This window comes from Vigna angularis, chromosome 5 (genome assembly GCF_016808095.1).
Source record: "Vigna angularis cultivar LongXiaoDou No.4 chromosome 5, ASM1680809v1, whole genome shotgun sequence".
NCBI lineage: Eukaryota > Viridiplantae > Streptophyta > Magnoliopsida > Fabales > Fabaceae > Vigna > Vigna angularis.
Genome location: NC_068974.1, coordinates 31725590 through 31749502, shown reverse-complemented (window position 1 = coordinate 31749502; position 23913 = coordinate 31725590). Strand labels below are relative to the sequence as shown.

General features: G+C 37.6%; 1 protein-coding gene across 1 annotated transcript; it reads left to right on the top strand.

The window, feature by feature from the left end:
* Positions 1-2635: 2635 nt before the first annotated feature.
* LOC128196570 (uncharacterized) lies at positions 2636-19860 on the top strand. Its single transcript, XM_052877950.1, has 2 exons — positions 2636-3070; positions 18421-19860. The coding sequence occupies exon 2, from the start codon at positions 18430-18432 to the stop codon at positions 18928-18930; it is 501 nt and encodes a 166-aa protein (XP_052733910.1). The 5' UTR covers positions 2636-3070; positions 18421-18429; the 3' UTR covers positions 18931-19860.
* Positions 19861-23913: the final 4053 nt, after the last annotated feature.

The following is a 23913-nucleotide window of genomic DNA, read 5'->3' as shown; positions in this document are numbered from 1 at the left end:
AGTATGTTGTTTGAGTTGTTATGAACGATCACTGATATTGTATATGTTTCTGTTGGTTGAAATGCATGTTGATTTGGATACGTATGAAAGGTGTATGACTATGGTATGGTTGGATTTATTAAAATGATGAGATCTGTATAGTATGAGAATTAAGCATGGATATGATAATTCTTCCTATGATAAATTACGCTCGTCACCATACGGTCTTATACCGTTCGTGTTCCCTGGAAATAACTTAGAGTAGAATTCTTTCATTTGGGAAGAATTCGATTTGAGAACGAGCGTCCTTATTTCGAATTACTATGTTTGAGCGTTCGGCTCAGCATAGAGTTGTCGCACGCCTTAAATTAAATGGTACGGAATTAAGTAACGTTCGGTCTTACACTGAGCGTTCGTCCCAAATAGCGCTCGGTCTTATACCAAGCGTTCGTCCTAATATGCGCTCGATCTTATACCAAGCGTTCGTCTTAATATGCGCTCGGTCTTACACCAAGCGTTCGTCCTAAATAGCGCTCGGTCTCATACCGAACGTTCGTCGTAAATAGCGCTCGGTCTCATACCGAACGTTCGTCCTAAAGAGCGCTCGGTCTGGTACCAAGCGTTCATCATGATTGGTTTTCGGTTATCTACTTAGCGTTCGTTTTAACGTAGTGTTCGGTCTTAAACCGAACGCTCGTCTTTATCTTTGATTTCTTAACGAACGTAAATAGCGTTCGTCCAAAATAATTAGTAAATGTATATTTGCGCGTTCGGTCATTGACTGGCAGTCGACCCTTTTTAAACAAAAGATTCCCAATGTAGTTAAGTATTCTTCTTGATGTATCTTCGTCCAAGTTGAGTCAACCTGACTTCTTGGTACTTAAAATATTCTGAAAATGGTCGTATTCCTCTGGAGTTTTTCTGATTGATAATGGGTTATCCTAAATCTGGCTTTTAACGTTCGTCCTCTTCCTTCAGAAAGTTGAACGTTCGTCTTTTTAAGAAAGTGGAACATAGAATGAAAATGTTATGAATATGAAATATTAAGACGTGTGAACACTATATTACTTGATTATACGATTATGGAATTTGAACGAGCGTTCCAGGGAGGAACGTCTCCTATATGTTGGATATTAAATTGGTAAAGTATGACTGTGGTTATGCTAATGCTGGCTTGGTCCATCCTGATATTCCGTGATACTCATCTTCACGTAGAGGAGAGTATTTCATGTGTGGGAATGGCAGGAGGTCCTTAGTCCATAAGTTAACATGGGCGACGTAAGAACGGACTAACCTCGAGTGGCAGCTGTTGAGTGTATCCTAGTTACTACACCACTCGGGTGCGAGGACGCCTGTAGCTACACGGTTCATACAGTCCGGACGGTCGTCATATATATATATATATATATATATATATATATATATATATATATATATATATATATATATATATATATATATATATATATATATATATATATATATATATATATATATATAGATGCTACATGATGTTATATGTTAAATTATGTGTTTGTGTGGAATGAAATATTGTATGTGTTGATGTATGACTTAAACTATATAAGCTTACCCTTTCGTTTTCCCTTGTGTTGTCGTCTTGTATATGTACGTTCGTCCTGTCATTGCAATGATCATCCGTGTGGATGTGAGCAGATGGAGGGGCGTCACTTGAGGAGGTGAAGAAGAAAATTTGAAGGACGTTAACCTGGTGGAAGTGGAAGTGAAAGCGGAGCAGTAGAACGTCCGTCTTTCTTTTTGATTAGAGCGCTCGTAGATGTTAGGTTGTAAATGTTAGCTTATTTGGACGTTCGGTCATAGTTTTGTAAGACCGTTCGTCTCTGAACTTCTGTATTTTATCGCGTTCGTTTATTTCTGTATGTGAAGCCGTTCGGCTTTTGGCGCTCGTTTAGATTGTAAAAACTGCATGTTTTACTGTTAATTGTAATTAATTCTGATCTATGGTAATTACTATATTTTGGGATGTTACAAAATTAAATAACAATTATATTACTATTAATATTAAAATATTGTTTAATTATTTTAGTCACATTATTTAATTGAAATAAATACCGTAAAAAATTAATTTAATTTATTCAAGTTTGAAAAAATAAATTATATTATCTAGCAATCTAATAAACACGATAATAATGATTGTATGCATTGACTCCTGTCAATACCCAATTTCGTCCGGATAAATAAATAAATAAAAAAAAGTGTTTTTTCGTTTCTTTTATTTTGCATTTTTATCTTTATTTTATTTTTGTTATTTCTATTTTATTTGTATTAAATTTAATTTTCGTTTATTTTTTTTATCATCTTTTATTAATTGTTTTTGAGAAGAAATTTGAAAAAAGAATAAAAAAAATTTGAAAAAAATGAAAAAATAAAATGCAGTGGTCAACTAAGTTTTTTAGAGTCCTTTTTTGGATTTGGCAGTAGTTGCTTTTCCTCTATTCAGCCGAGGTAAGCATTATCTGGTCATTCACCGTGAAACTTGCAGCAACTATGCTTATGATTCCTATTCCCATGAGGCCTATCACGTGGTCGACTTTGTTCTTCTGGCTGAAAAGAGTTAACACGAAAAAGGAAATGGTGTTTGTACAGGGTGGCTTTGACCATGGAGCAAACACGAAAAAGGAAAAAGACACAAAAAGGAAATCTTAAGTCAGAAGATCGGCTTCTTCCCCTGGGTTCCGAAGCAGAGCTGGAGGAGGCCTTTTCTATTTGGGGGATGAACCCTTTCTTGGGGGGGAAGGAGCCATTTTTGGATCCCATCATCACAATTCACCTTCTGGTTTCCACCTATCATGCACCTCATTACCACAGCCAAATGAAAACTCTGTGATTCCCTTGACCTTCAACACCAACCATTATCTTGCATCAATTGTCCAGCTACGTTTCATCCCTGGTAACCTAGAGAAAGCACAATGTCTGAGAGCTAAAAAAAAAAAGAGGCTTCACAAAGGGGAAGAGGAGGATACAGGAAGGAGGATCATCCATTTCAAGGAACAAGAGACATTATTCACAAAGGGGAGAGGGGTACAAGGAACTACAGGGGAAAACGTAAAAGGTAAGTCCTCATCCTTCAAGCTTCATTGCTCATCAGCGTAAATGTTTACAATCTTGGATCATAGTATTGTTGTTGGCTTGCATTTGGTTCGATAATGCTTGGTTTGGTCTGTCTGCTGCTTTTTGGATTAAACATGTGATTATATTAGGATGTTACCTTATTCGGTTTTGTACCCTTGTTTTCCATTCATCCATCATCAACGTTTTCTCACAACCATCACATAGACTACGATCACGGCCTAAGAAGGAACGAGACTATCTTCTTGACCCGCACCAAACATCATCCACCCCATTGGACTTAACAGAAACCATTTTTCTCGCTACGCTTCATTGCTCCGGTCCATAACCCACTTCACCATCTAGATTTACCCATGGCCATATCTTGCCACTTCACCATCTACACTTCACAAAAAATATATAATAGGAACCTTTCCTCCTTCACGCACCCCCTATTTCTCACCCGCACACCCCGTCCATTCCCTGCCTTGGGCTCAGGCCCGTTCTGTTCCTAAAAACCAAAAAAAAAACAAATTTCTTCCTCGCGCCCCCTTATTCTCATTTTCGCACCCCTCTCCGCTTGGGCTTTGGTCCAGTTCGTTTTTTTGTTTAGGCACCCTTGTTTTTTATTTAGTACCTCCGCACCCCTTTTTTATTTACTTATTATTTTATTTTATCCTTTTAGTTTTTACTTTATTTTCGTTATTTATTTATTTATCCTTTTATTTTAGTTTTATGTTTTTTTTCTTTTCTTTTTCTCTTTTGTTTCCATCTTAAATATTTATCTACTTTTAAATGCACTTTTATAAGAAATGATAAAAAATATGTTACAAAAGATTAAGTGATCGCTCGCATCGTCCTTGTGCTAAAAACCTTTTCTCTTTCTTAAATAAAAATTACAAAAATATGTTACAAAAGGTTAAGCGCATGTGTGATCGCTCGCATCGTCCTTGTGCTAAAAACTTTTTCTTTTTCTTAAATAAAAATTACAAAAAATATGTTACAAAAGGTTATGCGCATGTGTGATCGCTCGCATCGTCCTTGTGCTAAAAACCTTTTCTCTTTCTTAAATAAAAAATACAAAAATATATTTTAAAGGCTAAGCACATGTGTGATCGCTCGCATCGTCTTCGTGCTGAAAACCTTTTTCCTTTCTTTCATAAAAATACCAAAAAATATTTTAAAGGATAAGCACATCTGTGATCGCTCGCATCGTCTTGTGCTAAACACTTTTTTCTCTTTTTTATAAAAAAATACAAAAAAAATATTTTAAAGGTTAAGCACATGTGTGATCGCTCGCATCCTCCTTGTGCTAAAAAACCTTTTCTCTTTCTTATATAAAAAGACCAAAAATATAAAATCTTGAAAAACCAAAAACATCCACATTTTCAAACAACAAACAATTTTTCGGCCAGAACTACGTGATCCTTGATTCTCCATCAAAAGTGGAGATACGTAGGAGCAAGGTTAGCCCTTGTCAGGTTCACTTCCCAAAAATCCAAAATCATTTCCAAACAAAATTCTCAAACAATTTCCTAAACAAATTTCTCAAATAGCTCCAAAAGAACTACGTAACCCTGATTTCTCATTTTGAATGAGAATACGTAGGAGCAAGGTCAATCCTTGTCGGGCCCAAAAAACTAAAAAAAATATATTTTGTTTCTTTAGAGTTTTATTTTAGGGGATAGTTAAACATTTTGAAAACCACATCATATTCGCGAATTTAGTTAAAGGTACTGCCTTAGGGCAGGCGTTGTAGGGTGCTGATACCTTCCCTACACGTAACCGACTCCCGAACTTAGAATCTCATTTTCGTAGACCTTGCCTTATCATTTTATGGTTTTTCCGTAGTTTTCCAGAATAAACTATGGTGGCGACTCCAAATCTCTTTTTCTAAACTCGTTTTCTTTTTTGGATCGTCGTCCCGTCGCGATTCCGGTTGCGACAGATATGCAAGAGGTGGACTTATAGTTTATACAAAAACATAAGCTATCTCAAAAAATTGAAAAAAAAATGAGTATTTAAATTGTCACGGTCTTAAGGATTAAGAAAATTTCCATTTTAACAATTTTATTCTTAAAATACATTTCAAATAATTAAAAAAATATAATATATTTAAACTACCTGTCAACACTGAATTTCGTCCGGATTGACTAAATAATTTTGTTTTATTGTATTCTCCTCATAAAAAGAAAAATAGAAAAATTAAATAATATATAAAAAAAAAGAAAGAAGACGTTCGTCCCAAGCACCCATCTAGCGCTCCAATTGTTGAACGCTGAGCGTTCGTCCTCGCCCTTATGCGACCGTTCGTCCTCAGCCTCAACCGATCGCTCATCCTCAATTGTTCAGCATCTCGGTTTCAGTGACGTTCGGCTCCTTCCCCCGCACGGCCGTTCGGTCTTCTCTTTTAATCTCAATCGTTCAGCTTTCTAGCTTGTGACCGTTCGACTTCACCTTAACCGTTCGGCCAGATGTTCACTAGTCGACCGTTCGGCGTCTCGGTCCTTTAGGACGTTCGTCCTTCGCTTCAACCGTTCGGTCATCATCAAGCTTTCCACACACTACCGTTCGGTCATACTCAAGCGTTTCAATATTCAACCGTTTGTCATCATTAAGTGTTCCACTATTCAAGTGTTCGACTTCTCCCCATGTGAAACCGTTCGTTCTTTCTTGGGCAATATCATAGACGGTTGGCTTTTCGGGCTCGCAGGTTTAACGTTGGGTTATATAGTTATTGGACGTTCGGTCTTAATTTGAACGTTCGGTCTTGATTATGCTATTCTTCAGCGTTTGTACTAATTGTGCTTAATTTTGTCCAGCGTTCAATTTTGAGCGTTCGGCCCAATATGGTTTGATCAGCAAAAAAGTGTTCAGCAAGTAGCGTTCGGTCATATTAGTGAACATTCTGTTTTAAAGTTATTTATTCTCATTTGAACGTTCGGTTTTGGTGTATGACAGATGATTTAGCGTTCGGTTTTCGACGTTCGGTCTTGGTGTATGGCTGATGTCAGTGTTCGGCCCAATGGACGTTCGGTATATGACAGATGCTTCGCGTTCGATTTTTGGCGTTCGGTCTAGTTTGGATTGATGTCAGTGTTCGGCCCATTGGAGTTGGATGATTCGGTTTTAACGTTCGGCCTGCATGATCTCGTAGCGTTCGTCCAAACAGTCTGAGGCGTTCGTTTCATTGCAAGAACCGAATATCACAAGCGTTCGGATTTTTACAATAGTGCCACTCGTCCAGGTCGCTTCCCGCATCTACAGCTCGTCCAAGATCACTCCCTCTTGTACCGCTCGTCCTTATCATTCCTCGCTCATAGACTGCTCGTCCTGGTCGTTCTCCATCCTCTGCCGCTCGTCCAGTTCGTTCCCCTCACCTACCCTTAATTATTCCCCAGTAATGATTCCCACAATCTTCCATTAACATTCCCACCAACCAACCTTCCCAGTAAGTGCTCCACTCATTACCACCGTAACAACTTCCACCATCCCACTTCAAATCCACTAATGATTCCCCACTTCCCATTGATTCCCACCGTAACAACATCCACCATCCCACTTCAAACTGCCCACCATCCCCACTTCCCATTGTCCCCTGCCAATTTAAAACCATCCGACACCACCTCCAACGCAAAAGGTGGGGGAGGGGGGATCTTCTGGATTTTACTCTTCATTCGTCATCCACCTCTGACCAGGGACTTTGCCTCTCACGACGATCCCTTCATGGCACCACTGACCCCTCTCTGATCATCTTCATCCTTACACACAGCCCATATCATCACCATCAACACCAACACCTTATACACAGCCAAACATCCATCATCCATATTCACCCACTGCACCTATCATCCCTCAAAAACACCATTGATACCTCCAGCATCATCTCTTCATCCTTACCCCTTATACACGACCAACGTTCATCATCAACCCCAACAAACATAACCCATATCCATCCGCCTATCACGCGTAACCTCAAATAACCTGTCACCGCTCAAAAGCACTTTTATTCCTCCCTTCATTCATCAGATACCTACTTCACCATCCAGATTCATCCATGGCCATATCATGACACTCACGGCTACGGCCAACACCCACCATCTGCACCCAAAGCCTCCATAGCCACTGGACCATCCTCTCCGCCCTCAACATTCGCCCATTACCAGGCAACTCTGCCGCCGAACACCACCACCACCACCAAGAAACCATCCGACGCCCTCCCTCATCACTGCAAAACACCATTCCCCCGGACCTTCATCGATATACACTTTCAACACCTCATACTTGGCCACTACCAACACCCACCTAAAGACCACCACCTATCCTCACCCAGTCATCACCTTCATCCATATGCACCAGTCACCATAACTATATCCTCACTCACGGCTATCACCCTTCCCTTTTCGTTTTCACGGCCAGCGCCCATCACCATATCCAGCATCTTAACCTCACAACCAACATCAATCTTCAATCAATACCCCCTCACACGCAAAGTTCTCAATTCTCTCAGTACACTCAAAGCCGGTGAACCCACCATTTTTCCTATCTTCCATTCACTCTCACACTCTTCTCTATTCACTCAACAAAATCACATCCTCAATATTCGCACACGGTCAATATCATCACCTTCATCTCCAACACCCGGAAACTCTCTTCCACCGTAGCCACACCAATCCCAAACTTTGACTCCTCTCGCCCGTAACCACTTCACCTCCTCTTCATTTTTTATTATCACCAACACACTGCCAAAGATCCATATTCAGCCCGCCATCTACATCCTTACCCTTCGGCCAATATCATCACTTTCATCTCCAACATTGTTCCGACACTGGACCTATAACCCTTATACACATAAACATCATCATCTTCATCCGGGGACCCCACGGCCATACACCCTTTTCTTCCTCATTCTCACGGACACCGTCACTTCCAACAATTGAGAGACCACTATAACACTCCACATTCAGAGTGAGGAGCACCTTATCGAAAAAGGCAAGCCAGCTGCGAGGAAGAAGAAGACATCGGACGCACGGGATTAGCAAGGAGTGAACCAAGCTTCAAGAGGTAAGTAATGTATTCCACTCCATGTTTTACTGAGTTTGGTTAATTGACCTTGAACATGTCTCTGTCACGTTACTCTTGAACATGTCTCTGTTATGTGGTTGCTATGTTTGCATGTGTTAAGTTTGCATGTGTTGCTGTTAAATAGATGTTGTTGTAAATATTTTTACGTGTCTGTTGTTACCGAACAATCATCACATCCAACCATCTTGACACCCACGGCCACTGTTAACACCTCACGGCCACTACCTATCTTCACCCATCATCATCTATCCCAGCCAGCAAACTCATCGTCCCTCAGCCACCATTACCATCCTCAATATTACCGTCTAACTCCTTCATCACCATTGCACCACTGTAACTCCCCACCGTGACCAGTCCAACACCGTCATCATCTTCCTCGGAAGCCTTCCATCCAAACCGCCAAGTTGCTGCCACCATTCTTCAGTCGCCGCTGTCATCCTAGTCACCGCCGCACTATCACCTTACCTCACAACCATCTCCAGCGCCTACATTTAACCCGCCATTTTCATCCTTACCCTGCGGCCAGCATCTTAAACTTCATCCCAACTACCCTTCCATTTCGCTCCCAACACCCTATTACCTCCAACCCGATTCACCAACCTCCAAGCCGTCTACCTTCATCTCCGATTCCTTCGAGTCATCAACACACATCATCATCATCTTCGGCCACAACCTATCCTCACCCGGTCATCATCCTCTTCCAAATTCACACACTGTAACTGCTACCCTTGAACACCCACGGCCACTGCTAACATGCACGGCCAACATCACTTGCTATTTCCTCCATCGCGCAGCCCTTCATTGCACCGAACCCCTCTCAACATCACACCATCACCCATAAACTAACCACCCTCTCATGACATCCAATCTCCAAGGACCAATCACCGTCACTTTTAACTGCCCCTGTTGCTGACCGTTGACTGCCGAGAAGGGAAGGAGATAATCATCTCCCTTGCGCGCGAAGAAGAGGAGCGAGAAAGAAGATCTGACGCCATGGCTCGCGGTGAGCAAAGGTGACTCGCGGCAACCGGTCGTTAGAGGTGGCAGCGTGCAGAGGTGGCGGTTTCCGTCAAAGTTCTTTGGCTTGGAAAGGAATTGTTTGAAATGGAAAATGAGAGAAGTAAGGGAACCCCTAATGCTTCTTATTAAAGTGTAATGCAAATTCTAGAAGAATGTAGAAGCTCCTTAGATAGAAGAATTGACATGTAATACAAGTTCTAGAATATTATAGAAAAACCTAAGATAGGAAGAAAAATCAAGAATATTCTACATAGGTAAAAATCTAGAACATTCCACATAAGTTGTGGCTAGTATGTTCTAGAATAATCTATAGGTCTATAAATACCCATGAACTCTACCATTTGATGGATGTAGCCAACATCTATCATTTGTATGAACCAACATTTACTACAACTAAAGACAACTACAACACTTCTTCCAACTACTACTTCTACATTCAACTATCTCTACATTTTCTCTATCACATCAACTACTCCTTTCACAACCTTAAAATACTAACAGTGGTACCAGAGCTACGTTCGGTCATCTATTGGGCGTAGATAAAATTTTCAACTACCTCAAACAAAACTATAACTCATTCTACTACTTCCAAATATATTCTCAACACATGGCTACTACTAATCAAACGTCATCAATTCCAGTACCTATTTTCAAAGGAGAAAATTATGATTTTTGGAGTGTCAAAATGAAGACATTCTTCCGCTCTCAAGATTTATGGGATATCATAGAAGAGGGATTCACTATTCCAGAAGACACCTCTACTCTTATTGCAGCTCAAAAGAAGGAGTTGAAAGAAAACAAGCAGAAGGATTCAAGGGCTTTATTTGTTCTTCAACAAGCAGTTGATGACACAATTTTTCCAAGGATAATTGGTGCCACAAGTGCAAAACAAGCTTGGAACACAATACAAGAGGAGTTTCAAGGAAGTGACGAGGTACGCAATATTAAACTTCATTCTCTAAGACGAGAGTTTGAATTATTAAGAATGAAAGAATCTGAGACCATTAAAGACTACTATTCTAGAATAAAAGAAATAGTTAGTCAGATGAGAGCTTATGGGGAAAATATTCTTGACAAAAAGATCGTTGAGAAAATTTTAATTTCTATTCCCCAAAAGTATGATGCAATCGCAACCGCGATTGAACAAACAAAAGATTTGGCTACATTGTCAATCACACAACTAATGGGCTCTCTTGAAGCTTATGAACAAAGATTGAAAAGGCATGAAGAAGACTCGGTTGAAAATGCCTTTCAATCAAAACTAAAATTACGGTCTCAGAATAAAGAATATGAAGGAAATAAAAGTAGAGAAGAAATTTCTAGAAATAAAGAAAATCCTAGAAGCTTCTCTATGACTCGTCAAGAAAAATATCCTCCATGTGGCATATGTAAAAAGACAAGTCACTTGGAAAAAGATTGTTGGCATCATGGAAAACCTCAATGCCACTATTGCAAGAAATTTGGTCACATAGAAAAGTATTGTCGTAACAAAAATAAGCATCAAGCAAACTTTGCGGAAGAAGATAATCAAGAGAAACTCTTATTCTACGCCAATCAAGAATCTTCTGGTAGAGAAGGAAGTTGGTACTTGGATAGTGGATGCAGTAATCACATGGCAAAAGATCAAAGTATCTTCAAAGACATTGATAAATCTGTCAATGTCAAAGTTCGGCTAGGAAATGGCACCACAGTGGAGTCACGAGGCAAAGGAACTGTCATGGTGGAGACAAAGAAAGGTACTAAATTCATCAAAGACGTTTTACTAGTTCCAAATCTTAAAGAAAATCTTTTAAGTATTGGCCAAATGATGGAGAATGGATATTCTCTTCATTTTGAGAAAGATACATGCAAAATTTATGACAGTAAAATGATAGAAATTGGCCAAGTAAAAATGGAGAAGAGAAATAGAAGCTTTCCTATAAGCTTCAAACCTGGAACTAATATTGCCATGAAGGTAGAAGTTGATGACTCATGGCTTTGGCATAGGAGATTTGGCCACTTCAACACACATGCCTTAAAGCTTCTATATACGAAAAACATGATGAGAGATCTTTCATGCTTGAAGGAGAATAATGAATCATGTGAAGGATGTCTCCTCGGAAAACAACATTGATTACCATTCTCGACAGACAAAGCATGGAGAGCAAAAGACTTATTGGAGTTGATTCATACCGATGTTTGTGGACCGATGAGAACACCTTCACATCATAACAATAGGTATTTCATCCTCTTCATTGATGACTTCTCTAGAATGACATGGGTCTATTTCTTAAAGGCAAAGTCAGAAGTTTTTGGAGTATTCAAGAAATTCAAGGCCCTTGTTGAGAAGCAAAGTGGAAAACAACTAAAAATACTTAGAAGTGATCGTGGCAAGGAGTACACATCTCGCGAGTTTGACAAATTCTGTGAAGATGAAGGCATAAAGCGACAACTTACAGTCGCATATACTCCACAACAAAATGGCGTGTCAGAGAGAAAGAATCACACAGTTATGGAGATGGCAAGATCAATGCTGAAAGAGAAAAGTATGCCTAACACTTTTTGGGCTGAAGCAGTCTACACTGCAGTTTATATTTTAAACAGATGTCCAATTAAAGCAGTCCAAGACAAGACTCCTATTGAAGCTTGGAGTGGGAGAAAGCCATCAGCTAAACACCTACGAGTATTTGGGTCTATTTGCTACATACATGTTCCTGATCAAAGGAGGCACAAGCTTGAAGACAAAACTATACGAGGAATATTCTTGGGATATAGCACACAATCAAAAGGCTATCGAGTCTACAACCTACAAACGAAAAAGCTCATCATCAGTCGAGATGTTGAAGTTGATGAAAATGCTTCTTGGAATTGGGAAGAAGAAAAAGTTGTTAAAAGCAACATTTTACTTCCAGTGCAACAATCTCAAGAAGAAACTCAAGAAGAGGTAGAAAATTCAGGTATGCTTTCTCCACCTCCACAACAAGATTCTTCACCTGAATCTAGTCCAAGAAGAGTAAGATCTTTGGTAGACATATATGAAACTTGCAATATGGCCATGATTGAGCCTAACTGTTATGAAGAAGCATCAAAGCAAGAAGTATGGGTCAAGGCTATGGAAGAAGAGATTAAAATGATTGAGAAGAATAACACTTGGGAACTCGTAAATTGCCCTCATGGAAAAGACATCATTGGAGTCAAATGGATATATAAAACAAAGCTCAATCCTGATGGAACTATACAAAAGCATAAAGCAAGATTGGTTGCCAAAGGCTACTCACAACAACCAGGAATAGACTACAATGAGACATTTGCTCCAGTTGCTCGCTTAGATACAATTAGAGTTTTAATAGCTCTTGCAGCACAAAAAGGATGGAACATCTATCAACTGGATGTCAAGTCAGCCTTTCTAAATGGGGTGCTCGAAGAAGAGATTTATGTTGAACAACCACAGAGCTTCATCGACAAAGGCAATGAAGGCAAAGTACTAAAACTTAAAAAAGCATTATATGGCCTGAAGCAAGCTCCTCGAGCATGGTATAGCAAGATTGATAAATACTTCATCGATCAAGGATTCAGGAGGAGCAAGAGTGAGCCAACACTATATATTAAGGCACAAGGTCAGTACCATCTCATTGTCTCTATATATGTCGATGATCTTATCTATACAGGAAACAATATAGAGATGATGAAAGAATTTAAAGAAGACATGATGAAGACATTTGAAATGACCGACCTTGGCTTGATGAACTATTTCCTCGGTATAGAGGTGAAACAAGAAAAAGGAAGGTATATTTATCTCTCAAAAGAAATATATTGAAGCTCTATTAAAGAAGTTCAAGATGAATGGTTGTAAACCTGTCACTACTCCACTGGTGGTAAACGAGAAGCTACAAAAAGATGATGGAGCACAAGAGGTAGATGCATCATGCTACAGAAGCTTAATTGGAAGTCTTCTCTATCTCACAGCCACACGACCAGACATTATGTATGCTACAAGTCTTCTATCAAGATTCGTGCAAAAGCCAAGTCAGATTCATTATGGAGTAGGAAAAAGAATTTTAAGATATCTACAAGGCACAAAGGAGTTTGGTATATGGTATAAAACCATGACTAACTCAAGGATGATTGGCTACACAGATAGTGTTGGGCAGGATCAATGGATAACATGAAAAGTACGTCAGGATATGCTTTCTCACTAGGATCGGGTATTTTATCTTGGGCATCAAAGAAACAAGCAACCGTGGCACAATCAACAGCAGAAGCAGAGTATGTAGCAGCTGCTGAAACCACAAGTCAAGCAATATGGCTACGAAGAATACTTGAAGAAATGGGTGAACCACAAGCTGGACCAACTATTATCTATTGCGACAACAAATCGGCAATAGCAATAGCAAAAAATCCAGTCCATCATCAAAGAACAAAACACATAGCCATTAAATATCACTTCATTCGAGATGAAGAGACAACTAAACAAATACGACTCGAGTACTGTCCAACAGAAGACCAAATTGCAGATATATTTACGAAGGCATTACCAAGACCAAGATTTGAACTACTGCGCACAATGCTTGGAGTTACCGAATTTGCATTAAGGAGGAGTATTAAAGTGTAATGCAAATTCTAGAAGAATGTAGAAGCTCCTTAGATAGAAGAATTGACATGTAATACAAGTTCTAGAATATTATAGAAAAACCTAAGATAGGAAGAAAAATCAAGAATATTCTACATAGGTAAAAATCTAGAACATTCCACATAAGTTGTGGCTAGTATGTTCTAGAATAATCTATGGGTCTATAAATACCCATGAACTCTACCATTTGATGGATGTAGCCAACATCTATCATTTGTATGAACCAACATCTACTACAACTAAAGACAACTACAACACTTCTTCCAACTACTACTTCTACATTCAACTATCTCTACCTTTTCTCTATCACATCAACTACTCCTTTCACAACCTTAAAATACTAACACTTCTGTTTAAAAATAATAATGATAATAAAACATTTCCCTTTCTGCACCCCTGGATTATATCCCTGCACCCCTGCCCATTTTGAGCTTAAGCCATTCTGCAAACAAAAAAAGGGAAGAAGAAGAAAGATATTTGGACCTGACAAGTGTACACTCAATGCATCTCCAGTTTCATTTTTACACCCCTGGCAGGTACAAGGACAGAAGAGAGGGGTTTTGGCCCAAATTAAGGAGCTTAAACTTTACTCTGCATGTCACTCTTGGTTTTATCTCTGCACCCCTATTCTTGTTGGGATGTTTCTCTTGTTTATTTTTATGTTTTTAGCTTCTTTACTTTTATTGTTATTTGTTTGGTTATTAGTTTTTACCGTATGTAATCCCTTGTATGATAATGCCGTCCCTTTGCTTTGTTTATATCTGTCAAAGTTGTTTTGTCGTTTTACATAAAAATTACAAAAAAATGAATAAAAAATAATAATATAAAAAACATATAAAACTTAAAAAAAAATGTAACAATAAATATTGGTATGAGTACTCGTGCGATCGTACGCATCAGCCTAGTACTTATTGCCCAAATATAAAATAAATAAAAAGCCGTGTGAGTGCTCGTACGATCGTACGCATCAGCCTAGTACTAATTACGCAAAACAATAAGAGGAAAAAGCCGTGTGGGTGCTCGTGCGATCCTACGCATCAGCCTAGTACTCATTACACAAAACAATAAGAGGAAAAAGTCGTGTGAGTGCTCGTGCGATCGTACGCATCAGCCTAGTACTCATTACGCAAAACAATAAGAGGAAAAAGCCGTGTGAGTGCTCGTGCGATCGTACTCATCAGCCTAGTACTCATTACGCAAAAAATATAAATATTACAATGAAAATACCAAAAACATATAAAATCTACAAAAACTAAAAAACATCTACTTTTTAAACTACAAACAAAATCGCCTTGCCAGAACTACGTGATCCTTGATTCTCTATCAAAAGTGGAGATACGTAGGAGCAAGGCTAGTCCTTGTCAGGCTCACTCTCCCAAAAATCCAAATCATTTTCCAAACAATTTTCCAGCAATTTTCTCAAATAGTTTTCAAACGAACTACGGAACCCTGATTTCTCATTCTGAATGAGAATACGTAGGAGCAAGGTCAATCCTTGTCGGGCCCAAAAAAACTAAAAAATATTGTTTGTATCTTTAGAGTTTTTATTTCAAGGGAAAGTTAAACATTTTGAAAACCACATCATATTCGCATATTTAATTAAAGGTACTGCCTTAAGGCAGGCGTTGTAGGGTGCTAATACCTTCCCTCCATGTAACCGACTCCCGAACCAAGAATCTGGTTCTATTTGACCATGCCTTATCATTTTATGATTTTTCCGTAGTTTTCCATAATAAACTATGGTGGCGACTCCAAATCTCTTTTCAAGATATTTTATTTTTCCACGGATAGCCGTCCCGTCGCGATCCCGGTTGCGACACTACCAATGAACTTAATTTCTAACGGATATGAAACTATAGCGAAACAATAATAATATTGCTATGAATACCTTTTTATGAATATTCTTGACAGTGTAAATTAAAAATATTGAGAAAACGAAAACTATTTAGAAGACGCTTGAAATTCTTTTCCTTAGATTGGGTCTTCGGTACCTTGATCACATATCGAATTACGTATATTTTCGCGTGTCCTTACGAATACAATAGAGAATCGCATACATTTTTTTTTTCAATGTTAATATGATTTTTCAGCATTATGAACTTTTTTGCATTGTTATGGGATTTTCCAGATTCATTCACAGAGTATTAAGTTTTATGTTTTATGTTTTTCTGAGCAATTATATTTTGTTTGTATAAATTTAATTAATTTATGTTTAGTCCTAAAAATTATTTTAAGTAAAATAATGTTGAATAAATATATTTCACCCCGAATTCAAAAATAGAACACATACTGTTAATAAAAAAGTCAACACACGTGAAGTCGAACTACTACATATATCAACTGAGCTAGCATTCAATGTTTTTAATTCTTAATTACATTATTAGTTATATCACAAAAAGAAAATGAAAAAAATAAGAGGAAACTTCACACTAAGAGACGAGTTAAATATGTTTTTAGTCTTTTAACTATCAAACGATTTTAGATTTCGTCCCTATTTGAAAGGTTTGTTCATTTTAGTCCTCTTGATTTTGAAACTTTTATTATTAGTTCTTAAAATTGAACGGCGTTAACTTTTGTTTGATGTGGCAAACTGCGAGCCCACATCTGATGTCAGTTTTCCTCATTACTTTCTGTCACGTTGCTTTCTTTTTAGAAATCAGATTAAGTGATTGTCACGTTTTGGTTTCTGAATGAGATTAAGGTTCTTAACTTATTTTTTATTTCAATTTTTCAAGTGGAGCAAAGTAGTTTTACTAGAAGCAAAGTTGTTTTAATCGAAGCAAAGCAAGGAGTTTAAGCAAGGTGGTCGTTGCGGGGGTCCTTACAATGGTCTTGAAAGAAACGGTGGTTGTGAACGCGAACAACAACTACCCCAATCTCAATTCAAAAATTTCCCAATTTCACAAAAAACAAGAACTCGAGAATCAAACAACAAAACTCTGTTCGAACCCCAAACTCAACCACATAAATCCAAGACCCAAGACCTGCAAGAAAGTACAGAGGAACAACCCAAAATTTTCCTAACTCAATAAACCCCAAATTCCCAAAATTCCCAGTTTGCGACTCTCCTCTACTTCACGCTGCAAGACCACCACGCTACGAACCAGAACGGAGAAAAGGAAGGAAAAGAAATCTCTCCATAGTACCATGAGCACGTTTCATGGCAGAAAAGGAAGAGAAACTCTCTCGGAGTCGTGCGATGAAGAACTCTGTCATCCCAATTGGAGAAGCCGGAGTCCCTCGCGGAGGTGTCGACGCTGCAAAACGTCCTTATCGCACCTCGTCACGCCTCGCCGTCAACGAAGGCGAGATCATGCCTGAGCCACGCCTCCCGTCATCGCTGCTCCACCGGCTATGCTCTCGCTGCACTATTGCTCCGTCATCGCCGCACCATAGAGGGTGTCTGTAGAAGACACTCCAATACTCAAGTAAGTGACTATGCGTAATAATCTTGTAATAAATATTAGTCATGAGATTAAAATTACATGTCTTTTCTCTCAGACAAATATTTATAAATTAGTATAATGAGCTTACCATTAAGTCTGACTCATTAATCACCAGTAAATGGTTGTTAATTGTCAATAAATGATAATTATTTTCATTAACTTCACATTGATGGTATTTGTCTATTTGAAAATCATTTTGGAGTCGCCACCGTAGTTTATTTTGCAAAAACTACATAAAAACCTTAAAAAATAGGCATGGTCTACGAAAATCATATTTTCTAAACTTGGGAGTCGGTTACGTGGGGAAGGTATTAGCACCCTACAATGCCTGTCCGAAAACAGTACCTTTAACTAATTGCGCAAAGTTGATGTGGGTTTCAAAATGGTTAACAGTACAAGACAAACACAGATGAAACAAAAATGTTTTTTTGTTTTTAGGGAGCCCGACAAGGATGAACCTTGCTCCTATCTTCTTACAATTCTACTTGAATTCTTCTTGGAAATCAATTTTTGACTTGATTTGGATGTTAAGGGAAAATTTGGATATTTGGGAGGAATAAACCTGACAAGGCATTGCCTTGGTCCTATGTATCTCCATTTTTTGTGAAGAATCAATGATAACGTAGTTCTGTCTCACGTTCTTTGATTAATGATTTGATATATTTTTGGATTTTTGAATATTTTGTATTTTTGGTATTTTTGATTTGATTGATAAAGAAAGGTAAAATTAAAAGCTAAAGCCTATTTTTGTAATTTTGTAATTTTATGTTTTTCTCTTCTAAAAGCAAAATAAAACAATAAAACTCAAGAGACATATTTTTGAAATTTTTATATTTTTATTTTATTCCTAGAAACAATAAAAGCTTAAAAGTTATTTTTTTTTTGATTTTATGATTTAAGAAAAATAACAAAATAAAGGAAAATATGAAAACAAAATTTTAGAAACTATTTTTGTGATTTTTCAGAAAATTTTATTTAAGAGAAAGAAATAACTTCTAACAAAACAACAATAAAAAAAATTACACTTGTTTTTATGATTTTTTAGAAATTCATTTTAAGAAATAAAATTTTGAAATAAAACTAACAATAAAACTTAAAAATTATTTTTGTGATTTTATAAGGAAAAGGAAAAGTTATTTTTGGATTTTATGATTTTATGTCTTTTTATTTTTTATGATTTTAATCTGCTATCAGGCTAATGAAATGGGCCCAAGAGAGGAAGAAAAGGGTTTTTCTGATCCAAGCCCAATTATAAGGGGTGCACATGGAAGATTGGGGTGTAAGAAAGGAAATGGACGCAAGGCCCAAAGCCTTGGCTTTCTTCAATTGTTGTGGCGGGCCAAGCGCTTTCCTTCTCTTTGCCGGTCCAACACCTTTCTCATTCTGGAGAAACATTTCTTCTCACTCTCAGATCAGCCAAGGACATTTTCTCAAGAAGTCATTTCTTCATCTCCGGCGGCTAGGTTCAGATGTGGTGGTGATGGTCAACATGGTGGCGAGCGACGACGGTTCGCGGTGAGGAGAGAAGACGATGGAGGTTGGCGCGGTGCCAACGGCAGGAGTTTCGTCAATGCGGTTGTGGCGAGGAAGCCGGCAGCGACGGCGCGACGCAGCAGCGAAGTTGAAGATGGTGGCGGCTTTAGAGTGGTGATGACAGCGGCGGTTCGGCGCAAAGGTGGCTGGTGCCGCGAGCGGCGAGGCTGATGGTTCGACGGTGGGGGATTGCGGACGATGAGGGATTTGGGCTCCCCGTTCTCATCTGGAATGAAACAGGCACAGTGGTTGGGTTCAGAGTTGTTGCCACTGTTGGATTAGCCGAACTGAAAAATGATCATAGAATTCACGGCGGCTTGGCTATCTCTGGTTTTGTGATTTTCTCCTTGCAGATTTAGATGGAACAATGAAGGAAAGGCAACTTATGTGAAGATGGCAGGGTGTGGATGGAGGTTCAGACGATAGATAACGATGGCACAATGAAGGAGAAGATGGTGTTGCAATGGTGATCCGGGTGGTTGAGATTAGATTTCCTTGCTTGCAGACAAATGGAATCGGGTTGAGTGAGATGAGTTGGGCGTTGGAGGCGGGAGTAGCGATGATTGAAGGTTGGGGGGAAAAACGATGTTGGTGAAGACTCACGGTGGCTGTGATGGTGGCAGGGAGTGGTTTGGATGGAAGGCTTCCGAGGAAGATGATGAACGAATATATGCAGCTCGTGATCTGGGTTCGGTTTGATGAGTGAGGTTGTATTTCTTATTGGCTTGTTTGCTTGCAGGAAAGGAATGGCTTTGAAATCGGATGAAGAGTGTAAGCTTCTTGCTTGGCAGAGGGTAGGAGTCGGTGAAATATTGAGTTCAGACACTCTTGGTATTGAAAGGAGTTTGGCACGAGCTTGATTTGATTGTGTATGTTGGACAGGACATGGAACTTGCTGGATTCCGTGAAGAATGCTGGGGAAGGGTCAGAGGGATTAATGTGGCTTTTGCGGGCGAGAAAGGTAAGGAGAAAGAAGGTTAATGGTTATCACCACTTGCTTTCTCTACGATCTCGTTCCTCTTTTACCCTTTTCTTTATTTTTTTCATTCCTATTTTACTCTTATTAAAATTTTAGGGTTAATATTATTTAAAATCTCTTTACATGAGTATTTATTCTCTTTATCATTCTTTCCTCTTTCTCTTTATTATTTTTTCTCTTTATTTCTTACGTTACACGTATCTTGGTTGTCTCTTCCGTTCCATTTTTTCTTTTCTTTTATAGAATTATAGAATTATGGTTGTCTCTTCCGTTCCATTTTTTCTTTTCTTTTATAGAATTATAACGTGAGAGTGTGGTGGACTTTGTCTTTAGTAAAATTGGAAGTGGGAAAAACAATTCATCCTTAACCGTGTAGTGTGGTGGTGCTTCAAGATGCAGGTTCAGAGAGGTGAGGCATGAGAGGTTCAGAGGCGTGAAGGTGCGTAATAAACCGTATAATTTTTAAACGGATGTCAACATCCGTTTAAAGAGAAGCGGATGTCAACATCCGTTTAAAGAGAAACGGATGTCGACATCCGTTTTTCCTTAAACGGTTGTTGACATCCGTTGACGGATGCTCACGTCCATTTAAAGATTATACGTTTATTTTACAGTTTTTTTATATTAATTTTAAAGATATTTAAATAATATAATTTCTATTTTTTGATATATTATTTTTGAATATATTTTGATGTATTTTAATAATGTATTTTTGAGGATCTTTATTGTTATTAGTATATATTTAGACTTTTTATTTATTTTGCACATTATATATAGTTAGGGTTTTTGTATAATATATATTTTTATATATGACTTTTGTATTTTTTAATAATTTTATAGTTATATAAAAAATTATTTATTAGTTTAATCATATGAAATATATAATTTTATTATGTTATTATTTTTATATTTGTTTGACGAATATTTTTATAAATCAGATATAGAAGAAAGGTGGAAGATGAGAAAACAGATGTGATGAAGTAGAGATGGAAATCTGACAGAGTTGGGAGGTGAGTGAGAAGGGGTAGAAAGATAGATTTTAGGGTTAAAGTAAATAATTAAGATTTGAAAAGTAAAAAGGTTATTTTTGTAATTTAAAAATGTTATTTTTATAATTAAAAAAATATGTAACAGAGTTGGAGAGGTGGAAAGAAAAAATGTGGTGGTGGAAGGAGTAACACCCGAGCAAGAAAACCCTAAATAAGGGTTTGGGCCTTGGCCCACTTTCTTACCCCTATTTTCCATCCGCTGGACATCATCCCAAGCCTTGTGTTTCTTTTTATTTTATTTTTTGTTATCATTCCTAAAACCTAATTATTCCACTTACTTTCGATGCATCCATATTAACTTACGCATTCATTGTATTTTTATAAATGTAATAAAAAAATTGTAAAATAAAGACAAGAAATAAAAAGGATAAATTATAAAAAATAGTTTTTAGCATTTTTTTTAGTACTTAATATATGGCCCATTTTCTTTGGCCCATTTAATGGGATCTTTTCTGAAGCCCCCAGAGCCCTTAGAAGGACGATAGGGTTTGGGATAGGGTCAGAAATTCCTTCTTTTAACTCAATCTTTTGCGGATTCTTCTCTTCCACGACTCTTCAACGACTCATTCACGACTCATCCATGACTCATCCACGACTCATCCACGACCAAGGAGCTCACTTCCTCCATCATTTTCGTGGGCATTAACAACTAAAGAGTTGATTCGCTATTCACGGCTATTGCGAACTCCCTTCCGTCCGCTATTCATGGCTATTGCAACAGGTTGGTCCTTTACCTTGTTTTATTTTTTGTCTGAAATTTTATATACCACTTTCTGATTTTGCATATACATTTGTGGAAATTTTTAGACATGATTTTGTATATACAACCTGTAAAGGTGCTCTGTCTATATTAGTTGATGGTAGAGTGGAAAAACGGGTGGAATAACATTGTCTTTGAAAGACAAACAACTACTATTGTAGTTGTCTGGGTATGTGCTATTTTGTTGTATAAATGTTGTCGGAAGTTGAAACAATATATTGGCCACACTTATTTGTGATGACAAATAAAGATTAGGATAGTATGAAAGATGTGATTAGAACATGGCTAATGAAACTAATGGCATACTTTTTCTTTTATAAAAAAGGTGGCAGATTCTTGCTTAATGTGCAAATATCTTAATTTATCTTGTTTCTAAAAAATTCATCCTTTTTTAAATCCGAAATTTATTGAATATGATAAATCCTACTTTAGGTCCTTGTAAATTGTGATATGACAATAAAATATGTTTATATTAAATTAGGTTTGTCTTTATATGTATATTTATTACAATTTATCCTATTTAATATCTGCTTGTAAAAATCAACATGAATCCAGTAGAAAAGCAAGAATAACTTTTATGTGGTTAGGATAATCATTAGCTTATTGAAATATTTCACACTGGTTAAGTTTGCTTTTATAAGGGGTTAATGACACCATGTGGTTAATTTTGTGTTAATGACACCATGTGGTTAATTTTGTGTTAATGACACCATGTGGTTAATTTTGTGTTAATGACACCATGTGGTTAATTTTGTGTTAATGACACCATGTGGTTAATTTTGTGTTAATGACACCATGTGGTTAATTTTGTGAAGCAAGTAGTTAATAATATCCTTAATTTATAAAGAGTTTATGAGCAAGTATATTTTACATTTGATTCTGATTTTTATGCATTCTTGTTTGTACAGTTTTCCTTTTGGTATTTTTTTCCTTTTCATGAGTGTATTAGATTAAACCTCTCTGTCTAAGCAAGTTTGAGAAGAAACGATTCTTCAGCTGGTTTCTTTGCTTGGGTTGTTTGCCATGCTGCAAGTTGTTCAAAGCTCGATTTCAGATCCCCCAGTTGAAAGTAGACCACACAACCTTGGGCCTAGCTGGTGCGCTGGTTCTTCTCCTTGATGACGCGCAACCCCTGTTTGCACTCCATTGTTTTTTTCTTTTTTTTAGTTGAGCCTTGAGCTCATTGCCAATTCTGGTAACCCTAATAAAGGGTTTAGGCTTTGGGCCTTTTCTACAAACAACCCATTCATATTGGGCTTGTTTTTTTTTCTTTTTTGATGCACCACTGGATTTTATCCCATACACCTTCACTCATTGAATTTTTTTTATTTTGCTTTACTTGGTGCACTCCTATTTTTGTTATATGTTTGTATGCTTGCCTAGCTTTCTTTTTGCACCCACATAGCTATTAGTTTCGCCCATTATCTTGATAACTTTTCTTCCCTAGGTTTCTTCCTCCGCTTTCCGCTTTTCTTTCCTTTATTGTATAGTATGGGTAATGCTGAAGCCCATAATGTTGAAGATATTGAAGTTGAAGATATTGAAGAAGATGTTGAAGAAGCATTAGGAGCTATAGGTAATGTTCAAGTCCATATCGAAGGAGCACAAGGAGTTATGGATAATGTTCAAGCTGTTGAAGATGTTGAAGAAGCCGAAGAAGAATATTATGATGCACTGGATGGATTTTCTGATACTGACGAAGAAGAACATGGAAACAAAGAAGAACATGGAGACGTTCCTTTCTATATTTTCTTAAGGTAGGAAGGAGTTAGAAATTTTCTTGCAGCGTATTTCCTCTTCGTTCTAACATTTATGACTAGTGCTGCTGATGTTGACTCCCTGATGAAAGCTGCTTGGTATAGTTTGTTTATCGAGCTTCTACTAATACCGATAAATGAAACTCCAATTTACAAGTTCCGAAATATGAAAAGGGGAATAATAAAATTTATAATAGTATGCATCGTATCAGCACTATATTATCTTATAGCCGGTTCATGGCTTATTTATATTTGTACGGGAATTCCTTCCCATATCCTCATAATCGCAGTGATAGTTGTTGTTAGCGTTTTGATTCTGATAATCGTACCACAAGTTGAACCTATCTTTGATGTTTATGCAGGAGGTTGGTACACTTTCCTATTTTTTTTATGGTGCATTATAGTAATGATAGGTAGCTATTATATTAATAAAATATTTTCTTAGACTAGCTTTATGATTATGTAATCTTTGAGATACTATGACTTCAGTTTTATGATTATATAATCTCTGAAATACCATGACTTCAGTATTAATATGATTTTTCAGTGTTCAGGAATACAGTAGAGAATCGCATACATGATTACTATTTTGTCAGATTATATGAACTT